The sequence below is a fragment of the Aspergillus chevalieri genome, chromosome 8 (genome assembly GCF_016861735.1).
Source record: "Aspergillus chevalieri M1 DNA, chromosome 8, nearly complete sequence".
Lineage (NCBI taxonomy): Eukaryota > Fungi > Ascomycota > Eurotiomycetes > Eurotiales > Aspergillaceae > Aspergillus > Aspergillus chevalieri.
In genome coordinates, this window is record NC_057369.1 from 953,527 (window position 1) to 977,826 (window position 24,300).

At 49.5% G+C, this 24,300-nt stretch overlaps 15 protein-coding genes across 15 annotated transcripts; 5 read left to right on the top strand and 10 right to left on the bottom strand.

Annotated features, from left to right (window-relative positions):
- Positions 1-1,078: 1,078 nt before the first annotated feature.
- Positions 1,079-4,728, top strand: ACHE_80315S (putative RNA binding protein Jsn1; the record flags this gene model as incomplete). Its single annotated transcript, XM_043283672.1, has 3 exons — positions 1,079-1,305; positions 1,390-4,669; positions 4,723-4,728. 3 exons carry the CDS (start codon positions 1,079-1,081, stop codon positions 4,726-4,728), a joined length of 3,513 nt encoding a protein of 1,170 aa, XP_043140928.1.
- Positions 4,729-5,196: 468 nt separating this feature from the next.
- Positions 5,197-6,504, top strand: ACHE_80316S (MT-A70 family; the record flags this gene model as incomplete). The annotated part of the gene is made up of 1 exon (XM_043283673.1): positions 5,197-6,504. One exon carries the CDS (start codon positions 5,197-5,199, stop codon positions 6,502-6,504), a length of 1,308 nt encoding a protein of 435 aa, XP_043140929.1.
- Positions 6,505-6,567: 63 nt separating this feature from the next.
- ACHE_80317A (ubiquitin carboxyl-terminal hydrolase) lies at positions 6,568-7,251 on the bottom strand (the record flags this gene model as incomplete). The annotated part of the gene is made up of 1 exon (XM_043283674.1): positions 6,568-7,251. One exon carries the CDS (start codon positions 7,249-7,251, stop codon positions 6,568-6,570), a length of 684 nt encoding a protein of 227 aa, XP_043140930.1.
- A 311-nt stretch (positions 7,252-7,562) lies between these two features.
- Positions 7,563-9,661, bottom strand: ACHE_80318A (uncharacterized protein; the record flags this gene model as incomplete). Its single annotated transcript, XM_043283676.1, has 6 exons — positions 7,563-8,439; positions 8,487-8,847; positions 8,895-9,039; positions 9,091-9,201; positions 9,265-9,506; positions 9,571-9,661. The coding sequence occupies 6 exons, from the start codon at positions 9,659-9,661 to the stop codon at positions 7,563-7,565; spliced, it is 1,827 nt and encodes a 608-aa protein (XP_043140931.1).
- Positions 9,662-10,071: 410 nt separating this feature from the next.
- ACHE_80319A (uncharacterized protein) lies at positions 10,072-10,413 on the bottom strand (the record flags this gene model as incomplete). The annotated part of the gene is made up of 1 exon (XM_043283677.1): positions 10,072-10,413. One exon carries the CDS (start codon positions 10,411-10,413, stop codon positions 10,072-10,074), a length of 342 nt encoding a protein of 113 aa, XP_043140932.1.
- Positions 10,414-10,938: 525 nt separating this feature from the next.
- Positions 10,939-11,696, top strand: ACHE_80320S (rRNA-processing FCF1 family protein; the record flags this gene model as incomplete). The annotated part of the gene is made up of 4 exons (XM_043283678.1): positions 10,939-10,974; positions 11,044-11,273; positions 11,334-11,499; positions 11,556-11,696. 4 exons carry the CDS (start codon positions 10,939-10,941, stop codon positions 11,694-11,696), a joined length of 573 nt encoding a protein of 190 aa, XP_043140933.1.
- Positions 11,697-12,499: 803 nt separating this feature from the next.
- ACHE_80321S (uncharacterized protein) lies at positions 12,500-12,866 on the top strand (the record flags this gene model as incomplete). The annotated part of the gene is made up of 2 exons (XM_043283679.1): positions 12,500-12,676; positions 12,753-12,866. The coding sequence occupies 2 exons, from the start codon at positions 12,500-12,502 to the stop codon at positions 12,864-12,866; spliced, it is 291 nt and encodes a 96-aa protein (XP_043140934.1).
- Positions 12,867-13,342: 476 nt separating this feature from the next.
- Positions 13,343-14,365, bottom strand: ACHE_80322A (lipase family protein; the record flags this gene model as incomplete). Its single annotated transcript, XM_043283680.1, has 3 exons — positions 13,343-14,003; positions 14,061-14,229; positions 14,284-14,365. 3 exons carry the CDS (start codon positions 14,363-14,365, stop codon positions 13,343-13,345), a joined length of 912 nt encoding a protein of 303 aa, XP_043140935.1.
- A 775-nt stretch (positions 14,366-15,140) lies between these two features.
- ACHE_80323A (uncharacterized protein) lies at positions 15,141-15,391 on the bottom strand (the record flags this gene model as incomplete). The annotated part of the gene is made up of 2 exons (XM_043283681.1): positions 15,141-15,177; positions 15,237-15,391. 2 exons carry the CDS (start codon positions 15,389-15,391, stop codon positions 15,141-15,143), a joined length of 192 nt encoding a protein of 63 aa, XP_043140936.1.
- Positions 15,392-15,621: 230 nt separating this feature from the next.
- ACHE_80324A (putative mRNA decapping hydrolase) lies at positions 15,622-16,733 on the bottom strand (the record flags this gene model as incomplete). The annotated part of the gene is made up of 3 exons (XM_043283682.1): positions 15,622-15,869; positions 15,925-16,593; positions 16,658-16,733. The coding sequence occupies 3 exons, from the start codon at positions 16,731-16,733 to the stop codon at positions 15,622-15,624; spliced, it is 993 nt and encodes a 330-aa protein (XP_043140937.1).
- A 243-nt stretch (positions 16,734-16,976) lies between these two features.
- On the bottom strand, positions 16,977-17,357 carry ACHE_80325A (uncharacterized protein; the record flags this gene model as incomplete). The annotated part of the gene is made up of 1 exon (XM_043283683.1): positions 16,977-17,357. The coding sequence occupies one exon, from the start codon at positions 17,355-17,357 to the stop codon at positions 16,977-16,979; it is 381 nt and encodes a 126-aa protein (XP_043140938.1).
- A 10-nt stretch (positions 17,358-17,367) lies between these two features.
- On the bottom strand, positions 17,368-17,985 carry ACHE_80326A (ribonuclease H2 subunit C; the record flags this gene model as incomplete). Its single annotated transcript, XM_043283684.1, has 3 exons — positions 17,368-17,421; positions 17,475-17,767; positions 17,829-17,985. The coding sequence occupies 3 exons, from the start codon at positions 17,983-17,985 to the stop codon at positions 17,368-17,370; spliced, it is 504 nt and encodes a 167-aa protein (XP_043140939.1).
- A 421-nt stretch (positions 17,986-18,406) lies between these two features.
- rex4 (putative 3'-5' exonuclease) lies at positions 18,407-19,409 on the bottom strand (the record flags this gene model as incomplete). The annotated part of the gene is made up of 2 exons (XM_043283685.1): positions 18,407-19,010; positions 19,081-19,409. 2 exons carry the CDS (start codon positions 19,407-19,409, stop codon positions 18,407-18,409), a joined length of 933 nt encoding a protein of 310 aa, XP_043140940.1.
- Positions 19,410-19,792: 383 nt separating this feature from the next.
- ACHE_80328A (ribosome biogenesis protein NOP53) lies at positions 19,793-21,209 on the bottom strand (the record flags this gene model as incomplete). The annotated part of the gene is made up of 3 exons (XM_043283687.1): positions 19,793-20,012; positions 20,073-21,005; positions 21,076-21,209. 3 exons carry the CDS (start codon positions 21,207-21,209, stop codon positions 19,793-19,795), a joined length of 1,287 nt encoding a protein of 428 aa, XP_043140941.1.
- Positions 21,210-21,567: 358 nt separating this feature from the next.
- Positions 21,568-24,140, top strand: cef1 (putative cell division control protein (Cdc5); the record flags this gene model as incomplete). The annotated part of the gene is made up of 4 exons (XM_043283688.1): positions 21,568-21,593; positions 21,654-21,687; positions 21,754-22,097; positions 22,157-24,140. 4 exons carry the CDS (start codon positions 21,568-21,570, stop codon positions 24,138-24,140), a joined length of 2,388 nt encoding a protein of 795 aa, XP_043140942.1.
- Between the last annotated feature and the right edge of the window lie 160 nt (positions 24,141-24,300).

Consider the following 24,300-nt stretch of genomic DNA (forward strand, 5'->3'; position numbering starts at 1 on the left):
GGGTGAACTGAGTACTCCATACTCCATACTGCTACGCCATTCCTTTGTAGTATCTGATGATCATTGCCGGAACACATTGGGCAGACCGTTAGTTTGTCAATCGTTGTACTTAGTCCAAGACTTGGTGAATCAATTGCAAAAGTGTCGGTGCATGATGTTGAGACAAGTCCTGGAGTCCTGGTTGAAGCGAGATCGGGAAGACAGAACAACAAGAATTCAGGAACATCAACATTGAAATATAAGGACATAACAACCCCCAGCAATGAACAGTTCACAATAAATAATCTTGGATGAACCGGGCACGCTGAGCTTTGCCGGAACCCCGGGGAGACTCCAGCACCGCCCGCAGCAACCAACCTTCGATCGAACTCGCGCACATCTTTTTCCCTCTTCCAAACCTCACAGCTGTTCTTCTCTTCTCGCATCTCTCCCTCTTCCTCTCCCTCCCTCTCTCTCCATCTTGTTCCTTTTTCTCTTTCTCTATTTTATATCTCATCCCTTGTTGTTCTCTTCTTGATTTAATCATTCTTCTCCATATTGATCACTTTTGTTCTTCGTTTTTGCCTGTCTGGCCGCGCAATATTCGCTTCCAGCCACCTCAATCCTTTTTTTTTTTTTTTTGACTCGAGCCCCCTCCTCTCGCTCGAATTCTTCTCGTCTTGATTCGACACGTTTTCCGTGCCTTGACGGTCTTTTCGAGCGTTTTCTCAGCGGCTTAGTGTGTTAGACCTTCTCCAATCCCGAAATCTTAATTATACCTGGTGGTCTGTGGGCTTCTCGTCTTTCGACAGTCAACCAACCAAGCTGTCATCGCTACACGTTGACGGTCATTTATGCATTTTGGACGGATCACCCTTCGTTTGAATCATTTATATTGATTCTCTTATATTTTTATTCTCTATTTCAATCGAGCTTACGTATCCGTTCTGGTTCAACAACTCGACGACCCCGCCCTCCCCGATATAACAGCGTGAACACCTTTTTCCGCTCCATCATTATCACCTTCTCGCAAGGAATATCATAGATTGGGAATATAGAGATTCTGCCTGGACTGAGGCAGACAAGGATATAATTGATAATGTTGCCCGTTTCACGACCCGACGGTCATATGAACCTCAACTACATACCAACCACTCAGTCGATGTCAGGTCGCAGCTCTCCCAGTGATCTGTCTTCGTCCGCCGCGGTCAAGTCGCCGTTTGGACCCTCAAATGGTCTAAACAACGCGGCGGGGTCAATCGGAAGTGCGCGGTTAGGGGCTGGATCCCCTTCTCATGATCTCGGCACTCGGCTGTACTCCAAGCGGTAGGTTTTTCTTTACCCCATGAGGAAGCAAACTTGTGTGGTGAAAGAACACTCCTTCTGATACTGGGTTTTCTTATAATGTAGAGCACGAGAAATTCAGGCCGAGGAAGGCATTTCCCCCAACATTTGGGGCCCGCCAACCAGTGGCCACTCCACACCGCTGCGTGAAAATATTCCCGAGTCTCCGAGTCAAGATGGGTTCCCCGACCTGATCCCAGCTTCGAGTGGCAGTCTCCATAGCACTTCTCGGAGAGCTCGAGCTGGCACTGTCCCTTCGCGGTTTTCGCCCGTCGGTAGCCTCCTTAGTGATCTGAACGCCCAGCCGTCCATCTCTCAAAGCTCTCGACCTACGCCCTCGACGAGTCCCTTCCGCCCTGCCGGGGTGTCCGGAATCGACACTGGTGCGAATCCTGCTCCGGCTACTGGTGGAAGCGGCACAGGTGGTGTTTCTCGCCTGCGAGCTGGCTCAATGCCTCAGAGATCAAACTACTTGGGGGGCTCTAGCCCATTCGGCCCTTCGTTGTTTTCGACCAACTGGTCCACCGGACGCGAGCGGGCTAGTACTCTCGCGAGCATCCGGTCCTCGGAGGGACCAGCTTCGCCCAGTCAGTCATCCTTCTCACGGGATGGACTCGCAGACACCGATGTAAAAACGCTGGATTACCTGGGACTCGCAGAAACGCCACAACAAGCACGGGCCACTCTTGTACGACCGTCTGTTGATGTGCTACTCCAGCAACAGCAGCAGCAGCAGCAACAACAGCAGCAGCAGGCGTCTGCATTACCTCCTATGCTGGCTGAATTAGCTATGATGAAGAATAACAACCGTTTTAGATCATACTCGGTAAATGCCAAGGAGAAATACGCAGACGACGAGGATCTCGAATATGAGAACCGCTATTCGCAGGCTCCGTCGGGCACTGCGACCCCTTCTGCAGCAGCCACGGCTGCTCAGTTGGCTGCCACCCAGGCCCAAATCCACCAGCACAACCTTGCCGTTCAAGCCTTTGCCAACCATGCTGCTGGTCAGGCTGTCAACCGGCCTCGTGCCAGGACCGCTGGTATCTTGGAGACCCCACCCCAGCGATCTTCTATCCGCAACTACCTTGCCACGCCTTCGCGACTTGACAATAGCTTCAGCGCCGCTGACCTGCACATTCCAGAGCACGGTGAATATGATGAACTGACCGAAGCGGTGCAGATGATGCAGCTCGCTGGAGGCAATGGCGCAAACTTGGCTGTCAGGCCAACTGCTGAAACGGCGGATGAGAACAACCAGGATGGCCCGACGCGCGCCTTGTGGATCGGTAGCATCCCCGTCTCCACCACTGTCACGTCTCTGGAGGCTATCTTCGGCATCTATGGCAAGATTGAGTCGACCCGTGTGTTGACTCACAAGAACTGCGGCTTCGTCAACTTTGAGCGCATTGAGAGTGCTGTCCAGGCTAAGTCATTGCTCAACGGAAAGGAAATCTTCCCGGGTGCAGGTCCTGTCCGGATTGGCTACGCTAAGGTTCCCGGAACCTCTGCGTCTGGCACACCGGGCGCTAATGGCATTCAGTCCTCCCCTACTCCTGATCCGAACTTCAAGTCGAATGTTGTTGGTGATGGAGACAGGAGTGAGCTTCTCGTTCCTCAGATCCCGCCCCTTCCTGAGTTGCAGCCGGAGATGGCGCAGATTGTCAAGGAATTCGGTGCCACTGACGAGGATTCGGTCAACATCTCGGCTAGTATTCAGAAAGCAATTGCCTTCCAGGCCTTCGAGGATGAGATCGCTACTATCCCCGAACCGAGCCAGACCCGGATGTTCGACGCGCCCCGTCTTCGGGACATTCGCAAGCGTATCGACAACGGAGCGTGCTCCATCCAGGAGATCGAAGACACCGCTAATGCGATGCTTCCCGAAATCGCAGAATTGTCTTCTGACTACCTGGGTAACACGGTCGTCCAGAAACTCTTCGAATACTGCTCTGAGCCCACAAAGGAGCGGATGCTGGGCCCTATTGCGCCCCATATTGCTGAGATTGGTGTTCACAAGAATGGTACCTGGGCTGCACAGAAGATCATCGACGTTACCAAGACTCCATCTCAGATGCAGATGATTGTCGAGGCTCTCCGTCCGTACACTGTTCCTCTCTTCTTGGACCAGTACGGAAACTACGTCCTCCAGTGCTGCTTGCGCTTCGGTGCTCCCTACAATGATTTCATCTTCGAGACCATGCTGAGCCGCATGTGGGAGGTTGCCCAGGGACGGTTCGGTGCTCGTGCCATGCGTGCTTGTCTTGAAAGCCACCACGCTACCAAGGATCAGCAGCGCATGCTTGCGGCTGCTATTGCTCTCCACAGCGTGCAGCTTGCGACCAACGCTAACGGCGCTCTGCTGCTTACATGGTTCTTGGACACCTGCACTTTCCCTCGCCGTCGCACTGTGCTCGCGCCCAGACTTGTGCCTCACCTCGTCCACCTTTGCACTCACAAGGTTGCGTACTTGACTGTTCTGAAGGTCATAAACCAGCGCAACGAACCTGAGGCACGCGAGATAGTCTTGAAGGCTTTGTTCTTTAGTCCCGGAGATGAAATTCTCGAAAGGATCCTGAGCGACCAGACGTCTGGGGCCACTTTGATCTTCAAGGTCTTGACTACGCCTTTCTTTGACGAGTCGATGCGTACTGAGGTTGTTAAGAACGTGTCTAAGGTCTTGACGAAGTTGAAGGCCACTCCAAGTCAGGGCTACAAGCGCCTGATGGACGAGGTTGGCCTTTCCTCCCGCGGAGGCTCGCGGGACCACCACCGGGATAACTCTGGCGCGGAGAAGCAACAGCACCGTCCGGGTTCTCGGCAAACCAACCCGAACTTCCCTCAGCCGGGCATGGACAGACAGTTTAATGGACAGTTCCCGCCTATGCTCGCTCAGAACCTGGATGGCGCCAGACCTACTGACCAACAGCCACCATTTGACCCCTATACGCTTAATAGCCTTGGCTCTGCCGGTGGCGTCAACCCATTGAACGGCCTTGGTGCACCTAATGGTGGTGGCTTTGGTCAAGACCCTATGGCTCCTCTGGCCCAGCAACAGTTGCAATACCAAGCCTACCTGGCCGCACAGTCTCGGGGCGTTTCTCCCGCTGGTATTTACCCGCCAATGGGCAACTCCAACTTTGGATACCCTTCTGTGGATAACATGCGCCCACTGCAAACGCAGCCGCCGCCTTCCCAGATGAACTCGCTCAACCAGCAGGCCTATGCCCCTCAGCAGTTCAGCCCTGTTCTCGGCTCCGCACAAATGTACCAGTATCCTCCGCAGTTCTATTCCCCTCCTCAGCCGGTACAGGGCCAGCAGGCTGCTGGAGGACGACGTGGACGAGTAAGTCATTTCAAGATGTCCTAGGTTAGAGTCCAAGTGCTAAAATGTCGCAGCGTTAATCCGGACCTATGACCTCCTTCAAGGACTTTATCCAAGTCTACTTTCATGTATAAAGGATTTTCTTCTCTCCTACTCCTTTTATTCTTTGCTCCCTTATGAAATATAAAGAGGATTGTTTGGCGACATGTGTTCAATGACCGTCTCAGGACCTTTGACCGACGCTGGATCGTCTCGGGAAAGGATGCGAAAAAGATGAAACGATACAGTGTGAAAAGTATTGCGACGACTGCTTGCTTGCTGCTCGGGGATATTGGAGCCTTTTTTTTTTTTTGTTTATTCTTGTTCAGCGCGTGAAATGACTAAATATAAATTTGTTAGTTGGGCTCATTGCCTTAATTCATGTGGAGCTTGTAGGTTCTGTAGAGTGAGAGCAAGTAGACACGTGCTACTGAAAATTCCCGTAGCCGCAATCAAAATGCATCTTTCCTCACTCCCATCTCCATCCGCAACAATCATAACTATGTGTAATGAAGCAATCCTCAATCCTTTATGAAAACGCATCACAAACCGTTTTCCTCATTGACATCCCCACCTCCATCACACTATCTCAGGAACTCTCCCGAACACAGCAACTGCAATTATCACAACCAGAACCACCAACATCTACCAAAAAAAGACATCTACTATCCACATCACCACTAAAAGAACCATACCTCTCACCCCCAGAACCCAAAACAGATGCCGCAAGAGCAAGGCTTCTAGAAAGGATTCCCCTCGTCGAGCGGGAATATCATGCAAATTTGATTACGCCGTTAGTGAGGGGTGGGTTGAGTGAAATTCGAGGATGCTATGACCAGGAGTGGTGTCTTGAGAGGGTTACTGTTGAAGCTGGGGAAGAGTCTCGGAAGAGATCTTGTGAGGATGTGCATGATGACTATGATGACCATGGTTATGGCTACGGTCATGGAGCAGATGACTCTCAACCACCCGTGATCCTATCATCTACCTGCACGAACCACTTCGAGTCCATGACCGAGTTTTCCAATGCAATTGTCAAAAACGTCTCGCAGCAGGTCGCCTTACTAGTCATCCCCGGAGAGTCCCCAACAAAGCCACGCGTCTTCACCATCCCAGCACTATCCAACTTTTCTCTCTGCACACTATCAACCTCCCAACCCAACCCAGCACAATTCCTCATCCCAGGTCTCTCCCAATCCTACAAATTCAACCTAATCCTCCTAGACCCGCCATGGCCGAACCGTTCCGTCCGCCGGAGCCGTCACTACAACACACAGGCGTATTTCGACATGGACAATCTTTATCGATACATTCGTGTTATCCTGCGGATGCATTTACTCAGCCCATCCTGTCCTCCAGAGACAGAAACGCAAGAAACGCAAAGTAAAGAATGTATAGCGGCAATATGGATAACCAACGCAGAGAAACCCCGGAAAGCAGCCTACGACGCTATTCACGATGCAGGGCTTGCCATCTGCGAGGAATGGGTTTGGGTTAAGACTACTGTGAGCGGGGAGCCGATTATGCCTGCTGAGGGGCTTTGGCGGAAGCCGTATGAGGTTCTTGTTATTGGGAAGAGGAGGAATGGGTTTGAGAGAGGGGATTGGGATGGGGAGATTGTTAGGAGGGTTATTGCGGCGGTGCCGGATGTTCATTCGAGGAAGCCGAATTTGAGGGAGGTACTCGAGAGGGTGTTCTTTGGGGACTGGGGGTATGAGGCGTTGGAGGTGTTTGCGAGGAATTTGACGGCTGGGTGGTGGAGTGTTGGGAATGAGGTGCTTAAGTTTAATGACGAGAAGTGGTGGGTTTCCGAGTAGAGCAATCTAATGGTCTTTTCATGTCTCATGGTATCAAGCTGCTACCATCCTCCGGAAACAAGCTCAATCAAAAACAGGCCCTAAACTAACCAAACTAAACCTCAAATCCGGGTTCCCCCCAGCCGCCTCCGTTTTCAAAAACCTCCTCACCCCCAAGTCCAACGCCTTCTCACTCAACGCATCCTCATCCTCTTCCAAAACCCCCCTCTCCAACGGTCCCTTCCGCCGTCCGTCCAACTCCCATAACCGCCCATCACTCCCCTTCACAAACGCCACAAAATGCAAATCGACACTATCCTCCGCACCGGGCGCCTGCGTATCCCCCAGCCTCGCTGCATCCGCATGAGCGCTCTCCAATGCTTTACTCTCATACAGCAAATCCGCCCTCTGAACTGGCCCCAATGCCTCTGCCTCCGCTAACAATTTCTCCAAATCGGACCCCTTCACAATATTCCGTCTCGGCTCGCCGTTCGACACCGCATGTAGCAGTCCGATCAACCCGCACGCATTCCGAATCGTTTGCTTGAACCACATAACTGGCTCATTCGGTCCCGAGCCTGTGTATTCGGAGAGGGGCGAGTCTTCGGAGAGGCGCGAGGCTTCGTAGGTTTGGGAGACGGGGAAGACGAGGAGGAGAGCGTGGGAGGGACGGGGGACGAAGGCTAGGAGGTCGGGTTCGTCGATGGAGAAGACGTCGGAGAAGCCGAAGGTTTGGGGGAGGCCGAGTTGGTGGATTAGGTGGGACATTACTTCAGGGTTGTTTTCTGAGGTTCGTTAGTTTGTTGTAGTTTATGGGTGGTAGAGTGGTGGATGTACCAAGAGGCACGAAGGCCTTGTTTGAATTTGGGGCGTCGGAGTGGTCTGTCATTGTGTGTAGACGCGTAGATGTTGGATTTAGTAATACAAGCTGAAGAGGAGAATTTAGAATCTAAAAAGTTCTCTCAGGTGAATGGATATGTAGGACGTTGGAAAACGTGTTGAAGCTGAAGCTGTGACGTTGCTGCGGGGCAGCCGAGTTTCCCATTTCGGCGAGAATTCACATGACATGCTCTTACTATCTACACCATTCCATCCCACTCGAAATATTTACTCAAAGCCTGAAAGACGTAATGAGCTTCCTCGCCAAAGCCAAAGCATGCCAGAATGTGTTGGTCCGGACGAATTAACGTCGCCTGACCTTTTCTTAATCCCATTAACTCAACCCATTTCTCACCGTTGATACCCGGCTGAACGATGAAGTCTCGACCTTCTACGACCACTTGAATCTTTGGAGAGAACGATAGCCGCTCCGAATGTCGCAGATACTGAACAAGTTTCTCCCAGTGAGAAGCCGACGCTTCATCGACAATTAGAGTGAACGTGTCGAATGGACACAAGTCCAGGGTTGAGAATTGCTTGGCTTGCACTTCTTCCGGGGATAACTCTGCTAAGTATGAAGAGTCAATTTCTGGTAGCTTGGTGAGTCCCGGTGACAGAGGTTTGATCCAAGCATGAGGAAGTCTGGCACCCGTGATGCAAGAGGGTTCGTATATCGAAGCATTCTTTGGGACCTCTTTGTCTCCATAAACATACCCGATATGAAGACCCAAGTTATCAAAGTGCTCTCTTTGGCCTTCGATACCCTCTTCAATCTTCGTCATTGTTTCAGGATCTTCGATATTCCGATATAGATTCTCACGCGCCTTAGACACATCAGGGTCTGTGGTTCCCATTGCCTTTAACAGACCGAAGATCTGTTTCCCATTCTTTAGGCTCTGCTGGGAGTTGACCACTGCCACTTGTCTTCGGTCATACTCGTAGCTGTTCAACGAGCTGTCTGCTGCAAATCCGCGGTATACGGCGACCAATTTGTACGCTAGGTTGTGGACGTCACCGATGCCGGAGTTTAAGCCTAGGCCCCCAGTGGGAGGGAAGGAGTGGGCTGCATCGCCTGCTCTTGTGTCTGTTAGTAAGATATTAGATGGTAGGGCAGAGGCACTTACAGAAACACCCGGCCCTTGCGATACTGCTTAGCGACTTTTCGGCTGATAAGCCATGGGCGGTAACTTATCACGTCGTAAGGGATTTCTGCGCCGATGGCTGCATTAACAATCCTCCTGCAGGTATCTTCATTCCATGATTCGACTGGATGCCTTTCGGCCTGGATATCGTTAATCTCGGCTACGAGCCATTCTCTCAGATCACTCACGTCAAAGTTGCAAATCAGCACTTGATTTCCAGATAAATCATATCCAATGATAAACCCGGACACCTCGGGATCCATCACCCAGTGCAACATTCCCACTCTATCCTTGAGGACTGACCGTAGGTCCGCATTGATATGGATTGTCATCATGGACTCGTCTGTCTCAGAATCAGTGCATGTCGTTACAGTTAGGACCCAAACTCACAAGAATCCTCTCCTTCACTTCCTATTCCAAGGAAGTTTCGAACAGGACTCTTCGCGCCGTCGCACGCAATCACATAGTTTGATTTGACTGTGTATTCTCTCTGGGTGCCTCGATCCTCGACGGTTGTGAGAGCATATTCACCAGACTAACAAGCGTCAGAATCCAACATGGCTTATAAAAGCGATAGATAACCTACATCCTGCAACCCCACAAAAGAATGGTTCTTCCTAATCTCAACAAAATCACTTCCCCTAACCCTCTCCATAACATAATCCTCATACATCGGCTGCGTAACATTGTGGATCATCTATTCATCCCAAGAACCAGTCAGCAGTGACCCCAACTTTTATCAAGCAGACGTTATACATGCCGCAGGCGTCGCATCCAAAACCTCCTTATCCATCCTCTCATATGGCAACCTCCCCACTAACTTCCCAGATAAATTCGTATTAAAGTTAACCCAGTATCCATTCTCTCGACTAGTCCCCAATTTCCGTATTTCGTTCACATCCAAACCGAACTGGCGACATAATTCTAGCGAGCGTGGAGAGAGGGCGTGGGCCTTTGGAACATCGAGACGGGTTGGGTAGCGCTCGATTATTAGGGATGAGACTATATGGATTTAATCATCAGATTATACGGGATTAGCAAGTTGTAGAAGAAGGATATAGTATACCTCCTAATTGGGACAGCATGTATCCCATGGTCAGGCCTGAGGGGCCGCCGCCGACGATTAGAATGGGAATGGTATCGTTTGCTTGGGCCATGGTACATTTATTCTGTGTAGAATGACAATGTGAATACACTAATCGAGAACAATTTGGGGGCTATACAAGGGATCTTCGACGATATTTATCTCGTATTGATATCATCGTTATACTCGTTCGTTGGGTGATCAACATCCTTGTATGCTTACATTTCCCCACTCGGGTGGGAAAGTGGGAAAGCACCATCTCTCCACATATGTGGGGATTTACTTGGTCTGTACAAAGATTACTTTATTGGACAATTTGAGGGTATACTGAGCATCCAGATTAACACTTCTTGTTTTCATTACAAAGAACCCAAGGACCATACAGGGGTATCCAAGTTGTATTAGAGTTCATGTAGCCTTTCATCAATGCTCTGATACACTATAACACCATTTAACGCGTCCCAAATTCTGATGTGAAAAATTTCATGTCACCAGATCTACTACAGGTGCTGGATTGTCTGTAGGCCCCGGACCACTTGTAGGAGCTGGATCATTTGTATGAACTGGATTTATAGACGCTGGCTCGCTTGTAGGTATAGATGTACATGGAGATGCTGGGGCCGACTCAGACTCAGCCGGTTTCTTCTGCTGCCCTTTCTGCTCCTTCTTCTTCTCAACCTTCAACTCCTGAACCACACGCTGCATAGTCCGTTTCTGCACCGCATACCCAATCGTCTCAAGCGACTTCTTATTCGTGGCTTTCGGATTACTAGTCAAAACCTCCCGTAACCGATTGCGATGCTCCTCATTCAACTTTTGCGGCATGTCTGACCGTGGTCTTGTCCCGTTATTGTCGCATAGCTGCTTGCGGGCTATGGTTGTTCTGATGGTGCCGACGGGAATATCGGGGTGTTCCTGTGGACGTGTTGGCGCCCCAGCCAATTGAATGGAGTTCACATATGTAGGAGCGATTGGAGAGTGAGTTCTTGTCCTCGAGCAATTTTTATAAAATAAGATGGTGTTTTGGCGAGACTCTATGGGCGCACAATATGTATGGATTGTTTGATAGATAGGTGGTCTGCGGGGATAGCGTTCAAACTCATGACAGAATGATCATTTTGATAACGATAAGGCTAACCTCATACGGTATAGCGCGTATCTATATCTATTGCCCATTCTCGGGTAAACATTACGCCGCCAAAAATAATTTCTCCGCTCTGAATCTGCAGTCTCGATGCGCTTGAACGACAATCTCCACTTCATAACTTCATTTACAGACGGTTTCTACATTAGTACGACTATTCAACAAGCCCGAATCTATCGCATACCAGTACAACACACATATTCACCATGGGTGTTCAAAAGAAGACCCGAAAATATGCGCAGGCACGTCAACCATGGCATGGCACGATAAGAAAAAGATGGATATACTGACAATCGCCTACAAACTTACAGATGAAACTCGCCATCAAGAAGCATGACGAACGCCTAAAGAACCCTCCGGCCGCCGTTCCTAAAGAAAAGAAGAAGGAAGAGTCGACAAGACAAGTCGCCCAAGCACCAACCAACATGTTCTTCGCTGCCAACACAGCTCTCGGACCGCCTTATCATGTGCTCGTCGATACCAACTTTGTTTCTCACACCATTCGGGCGAAATTGGATATGCTTCCTTCTATGATGGACTTGTGCGTGATACCTACAGCCCACGGATGATAGGATCAAATACTGATGCGCTTCGTCATTAGGTTGTACGCAAAGTGTATCCCGTGCTTTACCGATTGTACCATTGCAGAACTCGAAAAGCTTGGTCCCAAGTACCGGTTGGCATTGCGAGTGGCCAAGGATCCCCGGTGGACAAGGCTTCAATGTGACCACAGCGGTACATATGCAGATGACTGTATTGTGGATAGGGTGAGTGACTACTCAGGTTCGTCCGATCTTGAAAAGTCGCTAACTAAGAATCATAGATATCTAAGCACCGTATCTATACTGTTGGGACAAACGATAAGGAACTCACTCGCCGCATCCGCAAGATTCCTGGTGTGCCGATTATGAAGGTCGCAAGAGGAAAATACACCATCGAGAAATTGCCTGATTCCTTCGATTAAAGGTCTTTCAGATAGTCCATGTTCACTGAATTTGATACAATGATACCCGGGTCAGGGAAAGACTCGCCAGTCTCAAACGCTGGTTGTTACAGTCGACCTTTACAGGGCCCCAACGTGGCGACAATGGCCAGACCATGTCCTTGGGCCATTCTCTTATCTTCTGAAGAGGATAGGTATGCAACAAGATACAGGTCCAGATCCAGCTTCTCTTTGCATGATGGCAATGATGGCAAACCTTTGCGCTATTCCATGTACATACCTCATACCTACAAAGTGTTGCGCCGGTTAGGAGTTGGTTACGTCTTTATAATGATCAAATAACTTAGAACGACATGGATGTTTCACTGTAATCGTAAAGCTAATTTTGATTTTGACTTGTGGTCGCTTCATTTGCTCTATGGTGTCTCCCTTTTATGTGTACGCATCACCCCCAAATCAATGCATGATTCAATTCTATGAATTGTTTTTGCTCGAAAACTAGTGGTCAATAGTTGCGCAAGTGATAAGTATGTGCATTAAAGTGGCGCGTAAGTCCGCTATGCAAAGTTAACTCAACCATGGAAACCAAGCAGTGTCCCAGTCTCTTAATGTATCTAGAAACTCAACCATCCATCTATTCCAATGGCAAGGGAATACGTTCTTATAAACGCTGGTTCACAAGATCACTTCTGATGTCAGCCTACGTTTGTATGACTTTGTCCAACGGATGAAATTCAGACACACAACTTATATAAGGGAAGGAAGGATTCGAATCTTTCCCTCCGCTATTCAACAAAACTTCATACAAATCAATACTATCAGTCATGACTTCCCAGCATAACAGTGGCAGCCTCTCCAAGGAGGCCGAAGACCCCTATCAGGCCCAGAATTTCTCTGATGATTTTGGTATTGGCACCCGTCAGGACGAGGCCGAGGATGAGGCCGAGTGGCTTCGCCAGCATGGCGCAAGCGGATTCTCGGGCTTCTCGGGCTTGAATAACGTATGTATACCCAGAATGCTTTCTGTCTGTCTGGCTGCGTCTGGTAAAGGTACTAATACTGTCGTCCCACGTTTAGTTTGAGGGTAGCCAGTCTTCTGGGACGGGCGTCAAACTCGCTGAGCCCAGTGAACGTACGACCTCGGGCAAATATAGCTACACCCATGACGATTTGATTGATCCTGATGAATAAGTAGGAGTGGGAGGTTGGCTAATGTTTTAATGTCTTATGTCATGTGGTGGATTGAAATGCATATTGTGTTGATGTGATTTGGACGATATGAAATGAAGAATAACTGGATTTCTGTCTATCTTACCATGTTGAATGTGAAAATAAAAAAGGAAAACAAAAAGCCCAATAGTCATACTGTTATAGTTGTAATGGAATTCATTTTGGCTTCCGGCTTCACCGTTGAACCATAAAGGACAACTGTATTTGGGGTGGCACTGGATGGCCGGAGCAATATGTCATTCAATATTCCTCTTACACAGAAGAACGGGACCAATGATATTGGCAACGGGGTTTTTATTCGCTAGTGTCTTGCAGCATTCGAAACGATCGACCCAAATTGACTTTTTTTTTTTTTTTTCTCCCAAAAGAGCCGTGATCAGGCAGTCTATATTTTACAAAAGGTAATGTGACAGTGTTCTATACTCTATGAAACCCTCCTAAAGCGGCAACCCAGGCCCCTTGCACCCGTCAACCTTCTCAAAGTACCAGTTGTGCGCAGGAAAAGCAGTAAGTGATGGTGGCCCCGTCCCCGTATTACCCTGGAAGTTGACCTCCCCATCCAGCACCTCAATATCCTCCGTGCCAACGGCAGCATTGGTCGCAGACGAGATATAATACTCAGGGCTAACATGGACATACCCCATCGCCAGCAAGGGAAGCTTGGGCACTGGATCATCAATGTGTGAGAATCGATAGTTGCCATCCTGCGCCGTGATATACTTGGCCAGTGCTGAGTTGGCCACACGCGGCGACGCATATGCATATAACTTGGCTGAGGGGTGTCCTTTGCCCCGGATATCAGTGGCTGCAAGAGTAGCCACGGCAGCGCCCAGACTGTGGCCCACCACGACCACTTCGTAGTCAGGGTTCTGGGACACGGTGTGGTTCAGAGTCTCCATGATGGAGTCACGGACTAAGGTCCAGGAACTCCAGAATCCAAGTTCCGCGAGGCACCCGTCGCAAAGGCCTGGGTCAGTGTGGATGAAGGTTGCATCAGATACCCAGTTGCGCACTGAGTAGGAACCGCGGAAGGCGATGACAATTGCCTCATTAGTTGTGTCCAGTGCGACGAAGCCAGAGGTGTCAGTGATTGTAGTACTATGGTTGTACATTAGGACCGGATCCAGACAAGGTAACTATAGATGAATGACCTACTTGGAGAAGTCAAACAGGATCTCTGTATCAGCCTTTTCAACCTGGGGGCAGTTGTCTGCCCAACAGGTCAGCTTGTGACCAGTTTTAGCCACATAGTTGTCATGACAATATGACGCTGCAGCATACTCGACCCAGAAGTTGAACTGCGTCAACTCGCTGACTGGAACATCTAAGAGGGGCGTGAGCAATGTGCGAAAAGAGCAAGAATGGGGTTAGTTCACACCTCGTGCGTCAATTGGAATCGCACGACTCCATAAAGCCAGAAAAGATATGATGACCAGAGATAAGAGATGCATGCTGACCATAATGTCCTAAAACTGAGAAAGACATGATGGGTGGGAATGGCTTTATAGCATCCTCCAATGTTACCGTGATTCCTTCTGCATGCGGCATGTGAGCATGTGAGAGTGGTTCCTGCAAGCATCAGCTGAAAGGCCCGGCAAAAGCTTATCCTGTTCCTGGTTGGGCATTATTGGAGACCACTTTTGCAGCTAACGCTTCATCCGGCGAATTAGCCTAGGCATTTATCGGGATATGGTTCAGCTTCATGTGAAGATCGGGATTGTGGGTGACCACCAGCGACGATCAGGAAGACGGTAGATGAATTGGCCTCGGAGTTCTCCGTACAGCAAGAGTCGCTTAGCTGGAATTTGCTATTTTGTTGATAATATAATGCAAATACGACAAATGTTCTTCTGAATGTGAGGGATACCTTGCCATAACCCCAGAACCCGCCAAGACTTGGGTTCGTGATAGATCCAAGTTCGTCGGCACCTCTACAATGTGCCCCGAGTCATTACACAAAATGACAGAATGAGGCTGTCTCTCTAGGGTTGTTCACCAGATCTTTTCTTCCCCTTCTTTCCGATTCAATTAGCAGGGGTCGATGCTTCTTCCACTTGCTTTATTCTCTCTTCTCGCCCCTTTTCCCAAGCTGCTACTGCCTCACGTGTAAGGGCTTCTCGGTACTTTCCTCGAATCCCCAAAACCATGAAAAAACCCGAGATCCAAAATATAATGTCCTTGCGGCGAGAACGACATCTATCTGTATCCATATCACAGTATCGACGACAGACATACTCATACAGTGAGAGATGCAAGAATAATAATCCCGTGCCTGCAAAGTGCGGGATTAGCAGTCTGAACCACGTGGTATAGTTAGAGAAAGGGACATACAAGAGGGCATACAGGTACGGGTGTTTGACGACCCCGATCTTCATCATGATAAGCTCTGGGTAACCAGGCGCAGGAATGTCAGGGCCGTCATTGGTATGCGTTTGTTGAGCCGATACGGGAGTGTCATTGTTGTTGTTGGTAGATTTCTCGTTCATGGTGGGCTTAAGATTGAGGGAAGAAATTTTTTGAAGAATAGGGTGAAACGGAATAGATGGAGCCAGCCAAGTATTTAGTATTTGATGGGGGCGGTTCTAAAATTCGGATTTTTACTTTTTTGCGCTAAGCAGGTATCTTCTTTATCTTTAACCCCCCCGGTGTCTTACTGTTCAATGAGCTGTACTTTGTCACATCATTGTTCATGCTATCGTACTGTAGCTACCAAAAATTAGTTTTCAATAGCAGGCTTCTGTCCCTGTTTAAGTGGCCCGAAAATGCTCGTCCACAGTTCGCTAGCCTCGCCGACAAAATAAGACAAACTGGCATCTGCCATACTCGCATACTCATCACCGGACATGGTCTCCAACTGAGAGATGATATTCTCCAACCCGAATGCCTTTCCAGTAGCCTGTGTGGCACCGGCTTCCAGCATCACATTGACAACATGGATATGGAAGTGATAATAAGTTGGTTGGTCTAGTATCAATCAGCCTAGTTCCAGACACAGTAGACCAAATAACGAGTCACTTACAATGCACATAAAGCTTCAACTGATCCTCCTCTAACTCTGGATACATCCTAACTGTCTCCTCGAGAATCCGTTTTCGCACATACCGTAACCACGGAAGATGGCGTTTCGATAAATCCCGCAAACTCATGATATCCCTCCTATTAACCAACGCAAGCAGATGCAGCGACCCCATACTCTTTCGGTCCCAGTTGAGATCCGGCAGCATCAGGAAGCCCTCGTCTTGGCCATGTTGCCCGGGATCCCGGAAGATGACATCTTCTTGCTCTGTGCGGCCTTCGAGGATGTTGTATACCCAGTTCAGACTCCCACCTTCTTTCTTTGCTTGCATGTAGGGGCGGATGTGGTTGCGGTGGATTTCCGGTGTTTCGGTTACCATGCGGAGGATCTGGTCAGAGTATTTCTTGATGTGTTGCGCTGTGCATGGCCAGATTAGATTCAGTTTGAGGTCGCTTGCATTGCTTTGGTCCTGCCCTTGGGTATCGGGGCCAGAAGACGCAAGGTACCATCTGTAGATGTCGTTGTCGCCTAGGTTGTTGACTCGTTGGATTGCGGCGTGGAAGGCTTTTAGGACTTGGAGGGATTCGGTTGCGAAGGCTGTCCGTTCGGCTATGAGGATACCTTGTTGGCCATCGATGGAGCCGAGCATCGCAATTCTGCGGCCATTTTGGTCTGTAGACGGTATTAGCTAGGAATCTGCTCGCTATCCTGTGTTAAGGTGGGATGTTGTTCGGACCTTGTTTTAGGAGCGTTTCGATTTCGAACTTCGGGATTAATACCTCCGGGGCAGTGTCTTCAGTATTGGCAGTCATGGTGTATGAAGCTACGAATAAAATGGCCAATGTCTCTGTATTTCTTCTCGATGTGCTCCTCGGCATTGATTGTAAGATGTCCCTCTTTGGCAGAATTGGGCGGTCAGATTCTTATCAGATAACGCCTTTTTCTTTTTTTTCTTTACCCTTTTTGTTTTGTGTTCTGTTTCCCTGGTCAAAAGATCAATTATATCAATTGTAAGTAAGCTGTATCTGTATGCTATATGCCATATATAGTTGAAATTATACACCTGCTAGCTTCAATGGCCAATTGCATAGAGTAGACCTGTACTCCGTATGCGCGTTGGCAAAGCAGCCGAGGATGATCTTCAATTTATAAGAATTTGAGTGAGCATATTGGCGAGAAATCATCCGTTTCCATTGTCTCAAAACACCTAATATCCACTCCTTGACGCGATGCCCATGTCCATTCAAGTCGGCCTCGACTAGTAGGTAACCAGGGAGGAGGGGGACAAGCAGAAACACGCTGCTGTGGACGGTGTCTCTGCTCCCATGCTTGACAACGAAATAGCTCGTTTCAGTGAAGTTTTCCCCATCAAATGTAGCATCCAGCGCGGTCGTAATTCGTAAAGTCGTAAGGCAGATATGCTCCGCGGTAGCCATTAGACCACGGCTAAGTCGACGCTTTCTTCTGGGACTCCTCTATCGACGATTCGCTCGAATGCATCTAAGTAGAACAGTTAGCTTGAGAGCCATCCTCAGACAGAAGGATACACATACCACCTCAGCCAAATTCAACCACTCCTCAACCCCCTTCACGTAAACATCATCAACAGCCGGCACTTCCTCATGCGCCCATACCACAAACTCATCAAAAATGCCCTGTTTCTCCAAAATCTTGACCGGCTCTTCTGGCTCCATTTCGGTATCATCTGCCATACCGCCGTTGTTCGTTTGCGAAGGGAGGACACGCTCTGTTAGCATTGCTACCACGCCTTGATAGCCCTCGGGGATTGCGACACGCCGACCACGTAGTTTGCGGCCGCGGAAATGGGATGTCTGTAATTTTTCATCTATGCAAACTTGTCAGTTGACGGCTTTTCAGGTGGGTGGGAGGGTGTTGGTGCTTGATACCTTCGTTGTCAGCTGCCGGGGCCCAGTAACGCTGAAGAGATTCGACGGGTCCGTCGTGGTGAATCCGACAAGGGAGGATATTCGGGGTACAAGATTCCGTCGAGTTTTTGGTTTCCGGGCCGTTTGACTGCTTTTGAGGGGCGCGAATGGCGAACATGGCTGTATCTTGTTCAGGAAACGGAAACTGGGTTTTGCAGGGGCTTTGAGGATGTTGGCTGGATGGATGCGCAATTCACAGACTATCGAAATCAAATGTACGGCCTGTCAAGAATTGTATGTTCCGTTTTAAAGCTAAACTGGTTTCTGCGTGGTTGTTGATATGATGTCTGGAGAGTCCTCTGGTTCCACGCCGGGGAAGACGCGTCCGCGTTGACCGCGTTAAGTAGTTCCGTATCGGCGCCGAGGGATTTCAAGATGTACCGTGGTGTCTTCAAATAATCTACCACAATCGAGCTATAAGAATATTGTTTCCGTTGTATATACAATTCTATGATATTCAAGCAAACCGACAAGTGCAGTAGCACATACATACATCCGGGGTATAACAATTATGAATTCAACGTAGCAGCAAATCCCAATCACCTCTTACGGGTCTTCTTCTTCTTTTTCTTCTTCTTCTGGTCCCCCCCAGTCTCTTGCTTCTCTACGACCACACGAACTGGCCATTTTTTCGAATGCTCCGCCTCAAACCCCTTCTTCTCCCGCCGATACAGCATCATTGTAGCCCGCGCATCCTCCACACTAGAATGCGATCCCGTTTGGATATTCAGCCCCAGGTACTCGGAAGCCAGCACTTTCAATCGCGGAGAGCCACCGCCTGCAATCTTGCGGTACGGCGGGTATTTGCTTGTGTCTCTGATGTCGCGCTTGGGATGGCCGAGGAGCAGCGCATCCAAGTCATTACCAACGGCATGTCCCACCAGTACCCGTCCTTCGAGAATATCAGAAACGTCCTTTTGGGCCTGCTCAAATGACCGTGCCTCCACCATGTGCTTGGGCAATATCCCGCTAACGTGCGTCCGCCAATCCGTCACCATCTCCTTGGGTCTCACAAATGAGTCGTAAACTTGTTCGCCGTGGAAGTTGACAATACTAACACGCGCGAGAGCCGAGTCGTGATCGGGATTGGGCCCAACACCCACCATTTCGCAGTCGATGGCTACATAGTTGCCTAGTTCAGCGCTGTAAGACGTTAGAAATGTTGGCGCATACACAATGACAGACAGTAAATATAGACTGAAGCATGACTAACCTTGGTGAGCGGCCTTCATTTATCTTGGCCATGGGCAAATCTTCCTTTTCCGGCGCAGTTCCTACTGCAGCAGAATTCCTCCGCGAAGCCGAATCTGAAGCTCCACAAGTTTCCCCTCCCTCAGACATCCTCTTCTTTTTTGTCGAATGGGTATGGCGATCTGATTTCTTTGTTTTCGGTTTATCTTCCCTCTTCCTCTTCTTCACAGCACCATTCTGGGACTCGCGTTCGGAGGGTTTGCGTTTCGGAGCGGAGGCGGAGACGTTATCTTTTTTCTGCAACGTCCCCTGGAGTTTCTTCCAATTGCTTGAAAGGTTTTTCAAGTCCATTCCAATGATATATTGGGTATCAGAGCATTCTGATTGTGTAATAAGCGAGGGATGGTTGGGCGCAGGAGCCAGACGTTGAGAGCATCGCAGAAAGATTTGGTCGGAGATTCGACTGATAAACGCTAGGAAATTTTGGCGGTAGACCCACTTGAGGTTTCGAACAGGAAAGTCAGCATACGGAGTACAACAGATATAGAATTGCCAGATGAGTGATTGTGCTGAGACTGTTACTTGACGGTTTTTATTTTACGAGGAGTAACATATATATGAGTTACAAAACAGTCAACAAATGGTATACATTGAACTTTTCTATATCTAGATAGCCATAACATGTACCAAACGCGCTTCTCAACAAGAACCAGACAATAGAAAGAAGTTAAGGATTATGATGCGCCTGGGACCTTGAAGTCCTTGTAGCCCCATTTCTCCGTGACCTTTCGCTTAGCCTTCTTGGGCTGGCTGACGGGCTTGCGAGACTCCAGCTTTCCTTGAACGATCAATGTCCGGAATCGATCGTCCAGCAGGTTACCTTCGGGTTTGAGTTTGCGCAGCGAATCCTGGAGTTCATCTGGAAGAACCACTTCAAGGGGTTTCTCAGGGGCACTAAAACGTATGGTCAGTAAATGTAATGCATGATAACCGAATGATGATAAGAAAACTTACGGTGTCTTCCCCAAAGGTCTCCGTCGCAAGACAGTCTCGTCTCCTTCCTCGGAAGAATCAGCGTCTGAATCCTGCTGCTGGCCCTCTTGCTCCTTGACTTGTTTGGCAATCGCCTTCGCTCTTGCAGCCTGCTCTTCCTTCTCCTTCATGCGCGCTTCCCATTTGGCTTTCCTCTCAGCTTCTTTCCGTCTGTTGATCTTGTTTCTTTGCGTCTTGGACTTTCTCTCAGGGCGCTTCTTGTTCAACCATTCTGGTTGTTCGTACTCGCTTTCGAATCCTTCCCATGCACTCTCGTCATCGGATTTCACTTCTCCATCATTGTTCTTGCCTTCCTCAATCAGACGTTGTTTCTCCTGCTCTTTGCGCTCTTCTTCCAGGCGTCTCCTCTCTGCTTCAACTTCCTTCGCTCCTTCCTTCTGCAAGAGTTGATCCCACTCTTCGAACGACGGGTTATAGCTGACACCAGCGCCAGGTGTGCGGACAGAAGGAATTGGCTTGCCATTTGCAGCCAGCGAAATGGGCGCTCGCTTGATAGTCGGGGGCGCAACCTTCGGTTTCGGCTTCTCCAGGTAATCGAACTTTGGGTCTTGAACAGGTGTTGGGTCGGCCTCATCTGCCCAGGGATCGTACAGAGCATCTCCCTCGGTCTTCTTCGCAGGAGTCGCATCCTTGGCGACCTGCTTCAAACGTAACCAGTCCTTGCGGGTGACCCAGTCGCTCTTATGTCTCTTCGATTTCGGTTCGATAACGCCGTCTGTAACCATAGAGTTCGATCGCTTGTGGGTGTCAACTGCCGGGATAGCAGAGCGCTGTGCCAGGATCTCATCCGCCTTCAGAGGCTTGTGCTTCTTCTCAATTGCCTTGCGAATATCCGATGAACCCTTAGAATCGATAACGAACAATTCATCGGACGACTTTTCAGCCAACAGACCACTTAAGCCCGAAGCAAAAATTAGTATAAAAGCGACCAATAGAGCGGGAAAGAAAAGCTGTAGACTCTTACCCTTTGATTTCTTCATCCCTCAGCAATTGAAGGCCTTCCTGAACCTCTGTAATGTCGACATTTTTTCTCCACGCCTTCCTTCCCTTACGGGACGGCTGAGAGAATTGCTTGGGGGCTTCAAGTGAGGCAGACATCTTCAAAGACACTGCCTGTAAATTTCCAACGTCAAATTGGCACCAGAGTCTTTTTTTCTTTGCGGAGCGATAAGAAACCACTGGATGGAAAATAATTCAAAAATCTGGACCCGCTTACCTAATATTCCGCGGGGACTAATGCGGCTAGCGCGCCTAAGGCTTTCGCGGCTATCGACGCCCGGCCGCAAGACTTGTTGCTTAACAGCTCCATCTTTATCCGTTGTCAACGCTACTTTGCACAGGTTGAAACGCCTCGTCTTTGATTACTCTGCTCCTGTTTATTTTTCTATCTCGTGGCGCGATCTTGAATCTTCGATTTCTGGGTGAAACGGCGTCGTGCCGGGATCAATAGCGCACCATGCCCGTTGTCAAAGGAGGCGTCTGGTAAGAGCTGAGATGCGCATACCCGATAAAGATCCTCCGACTAACACAGGAAATAAACAGGACGAACATCGAGGATGAAGTTCTACGTGCAGCGGTAAGTCTATGCTCAAGGCACGATCGAACCTGTCCGTGGCAAGTCGCTAACAACATATTGCAACAGGTCTCAAAGTACGGTCTAAACCAATGGGCGCGAGTCTCGTCCCTTCTAGCTCGAAAGACACCGAAACAATGCAAAGCGCGATGGATTGAATGGTTAGACCCCGGTATCCGCAAGGTTGAGTGGTCGAGAGAGGAGGATGAGAAGCTATTGCACCTGGCGAAATTGATGCCGACACAATGGCGCACGATTGCACCGATCGTTGGACGTACAGCGACACAATGCTTGGAACGGTATCAGAAGTTGTTAGATGAAGCTGAGGCTCGTGAAAACGATGAGCTGGGTCTTGGTGGCCCATCTGGCGCAGAAGCGGCTGCACCGAGCGCGGACGACGTTAGGCGGTTGAGGTATGTTAATAGTCTCTTTCTCTGCCTTTTCGGGTTTCATGGTTACTAAATGTGTATAGACCCGGTGAACTCGACCCTGACCCCGAGTCGAAGCCCGCTCGTCCCGATACGATTGACCTCGACGAAGATGAGAAGGAAATGCTGAGTGAGGCACGTGCCCGTCTGGCCAACACACAGGGAAAGAAGGCGAAGCGTAAGGCCAGAGAAAGACAACTCGAGGAATCCCGCAGACTTGCAGTGCTTCAGAAACGTCGCGAACTCAAGAATGCCGGGATCAATATCAAGGTTGTCACACGCAAGAAGGGTGAAATGGATTATAACGCCGATATTCCGTTCGAAAAGCCTGCGGCACCTGGATTTTACGATACCATGGAGGAAGAGGCCAAGAATGAACGGCAACGAGAGATGTTTGACCCTCGCAAGCAGCAGCTCGCGAATAAGCGGAAAGGAGACCAGGACGAAGATGCGGAGCGAAAGAAGAGGAAAGGCGACAAGAACAGCAATTCTAGCGCTTTTGCCGCCGCAGCTCGAGCCGGTCAGATGCAGAAAATCCGTGAGGCGGAGCAGAGCAGTAAGAGACGGGCTCTCAACCTGCCAGCGCCCCAGGTCAGCGAAGGGGAGATGGAAGATATCATTAAGATGGGAATGGCTGGAGATAAAGCTACTAAAATGTCGGGAGACGAAGAGACTACCAAAGGCCTGATCGGGAACTATACCAGCATCGTCGGCCAGACACCGATCAGGACACCAAGAGCCCCGCCAGAGGAAGACCATATTGCAAACGAGATTCGGAATATCAGAGCGTTGACCGAAACACAATCATCATTACTGGGTGGAGAGAATACCCCTCTCCATGAGGGAGGATCTTCTACTGGGTTTGATGGCATCGCCCCTCGAAAGCAGCAAATCTTCACGCCTAATCCCATGGCAACTCCCTTCCGGCAGGCGAACGCCGTCGGTGCCACGCCAATTGGAGGTGGAGCTGGTCCCGGGGCGACACCTTTGCGCACTCCTAGGGATCAATTCGCCCTGAACCAAGATGGCGGTGGGCAGCTCATCGGCGCCACACCGAGAGACATTAAAATGCACGATAGATCTGTGCGTACTGATATTCGCAGCAAACTGGCTTCTCTGCCCAAGCCGAAGGAGACTGAGTGGGAGCTGGAAGAGCTTCCCTCCGAGCAGGCAGAACCAACTGGTGCGGCAGAGTTTGTGTCAGAAGAAGATGCAGCAGAGCGTGACAGAAGAGAAAATGAGGCACGTGAGAAGGCCGCTCAAGCTGAGTTGAAACGCCAATCCCAGGTCTATCAGCGGGCTCTGCCACGACCAAGTGTTCTCGACATCGATGCGCTGATGGAGCGGGCCTCGCACGTCACTGATCCCATCAACGGTCTTATTATTAGAGAAGCCGCGCTTCTTATTGCACATGATGCGCGCAAATTCCCTGTTCCCGGTGCTAAGGTCGAAGGAAAGGCAAAGAAGTTGCAGCGTCTTGACGACCAGTTACTTGAGTCCGCTCGCGCGACTGTTGCAGCAGAAGTGGCTTCATCTGAGTCACAGAAACAGCAGGAATGGCAAGACAACTTCGAAACGTCTTGGTCGTCGTCACACTCCAGCGCCCTCCCAGGCCTTTCCAACTACGCGGATGACGAGGAAGAAGATGCGTTCCAGCAAGAGCAGCGCATGATCGGCGCGTTCGATAATGTACAGGCATCTCTCCTGGATACCGCAAAACAAGGCAACAGACTGGAAAAGAAGCTTGCCCTTCACTATGGTGGATATCAGAACCGCGCGAAGATGCTTCGAACCAAGATAATCGAAGCCAGCGCAGCTTTGGAGAAGTCCAAGGATGATCTAGATTCGTTCAATACTCTTCAGGTATCGGAAGAGGCAGCGCTTTCTAGGCGACTTGAAAAGCTTCGGGACGATGTCGCATTCGTCCTGAGAAGGGAGCGTGAAGCTCAGGAAGTGTACAGAGGCCGGAAAGACGAGCTCGACGAGCTTGTTGCAGGAATGGGGACAATGGCTAATGGATGGTATTAAGCATGTTTTCCAGGCTGAGTTTTGAAATATGTTAATCCCTATCACCTCGAACTTTTCTCTTAAGGCTTGTATCACCAGATTGCTTGCGGATTGTCCCTTTGCTGCATTTGTGTACAATCAAACCATTTACCAGGTCTCTGCGATGATATTAGCACCCATT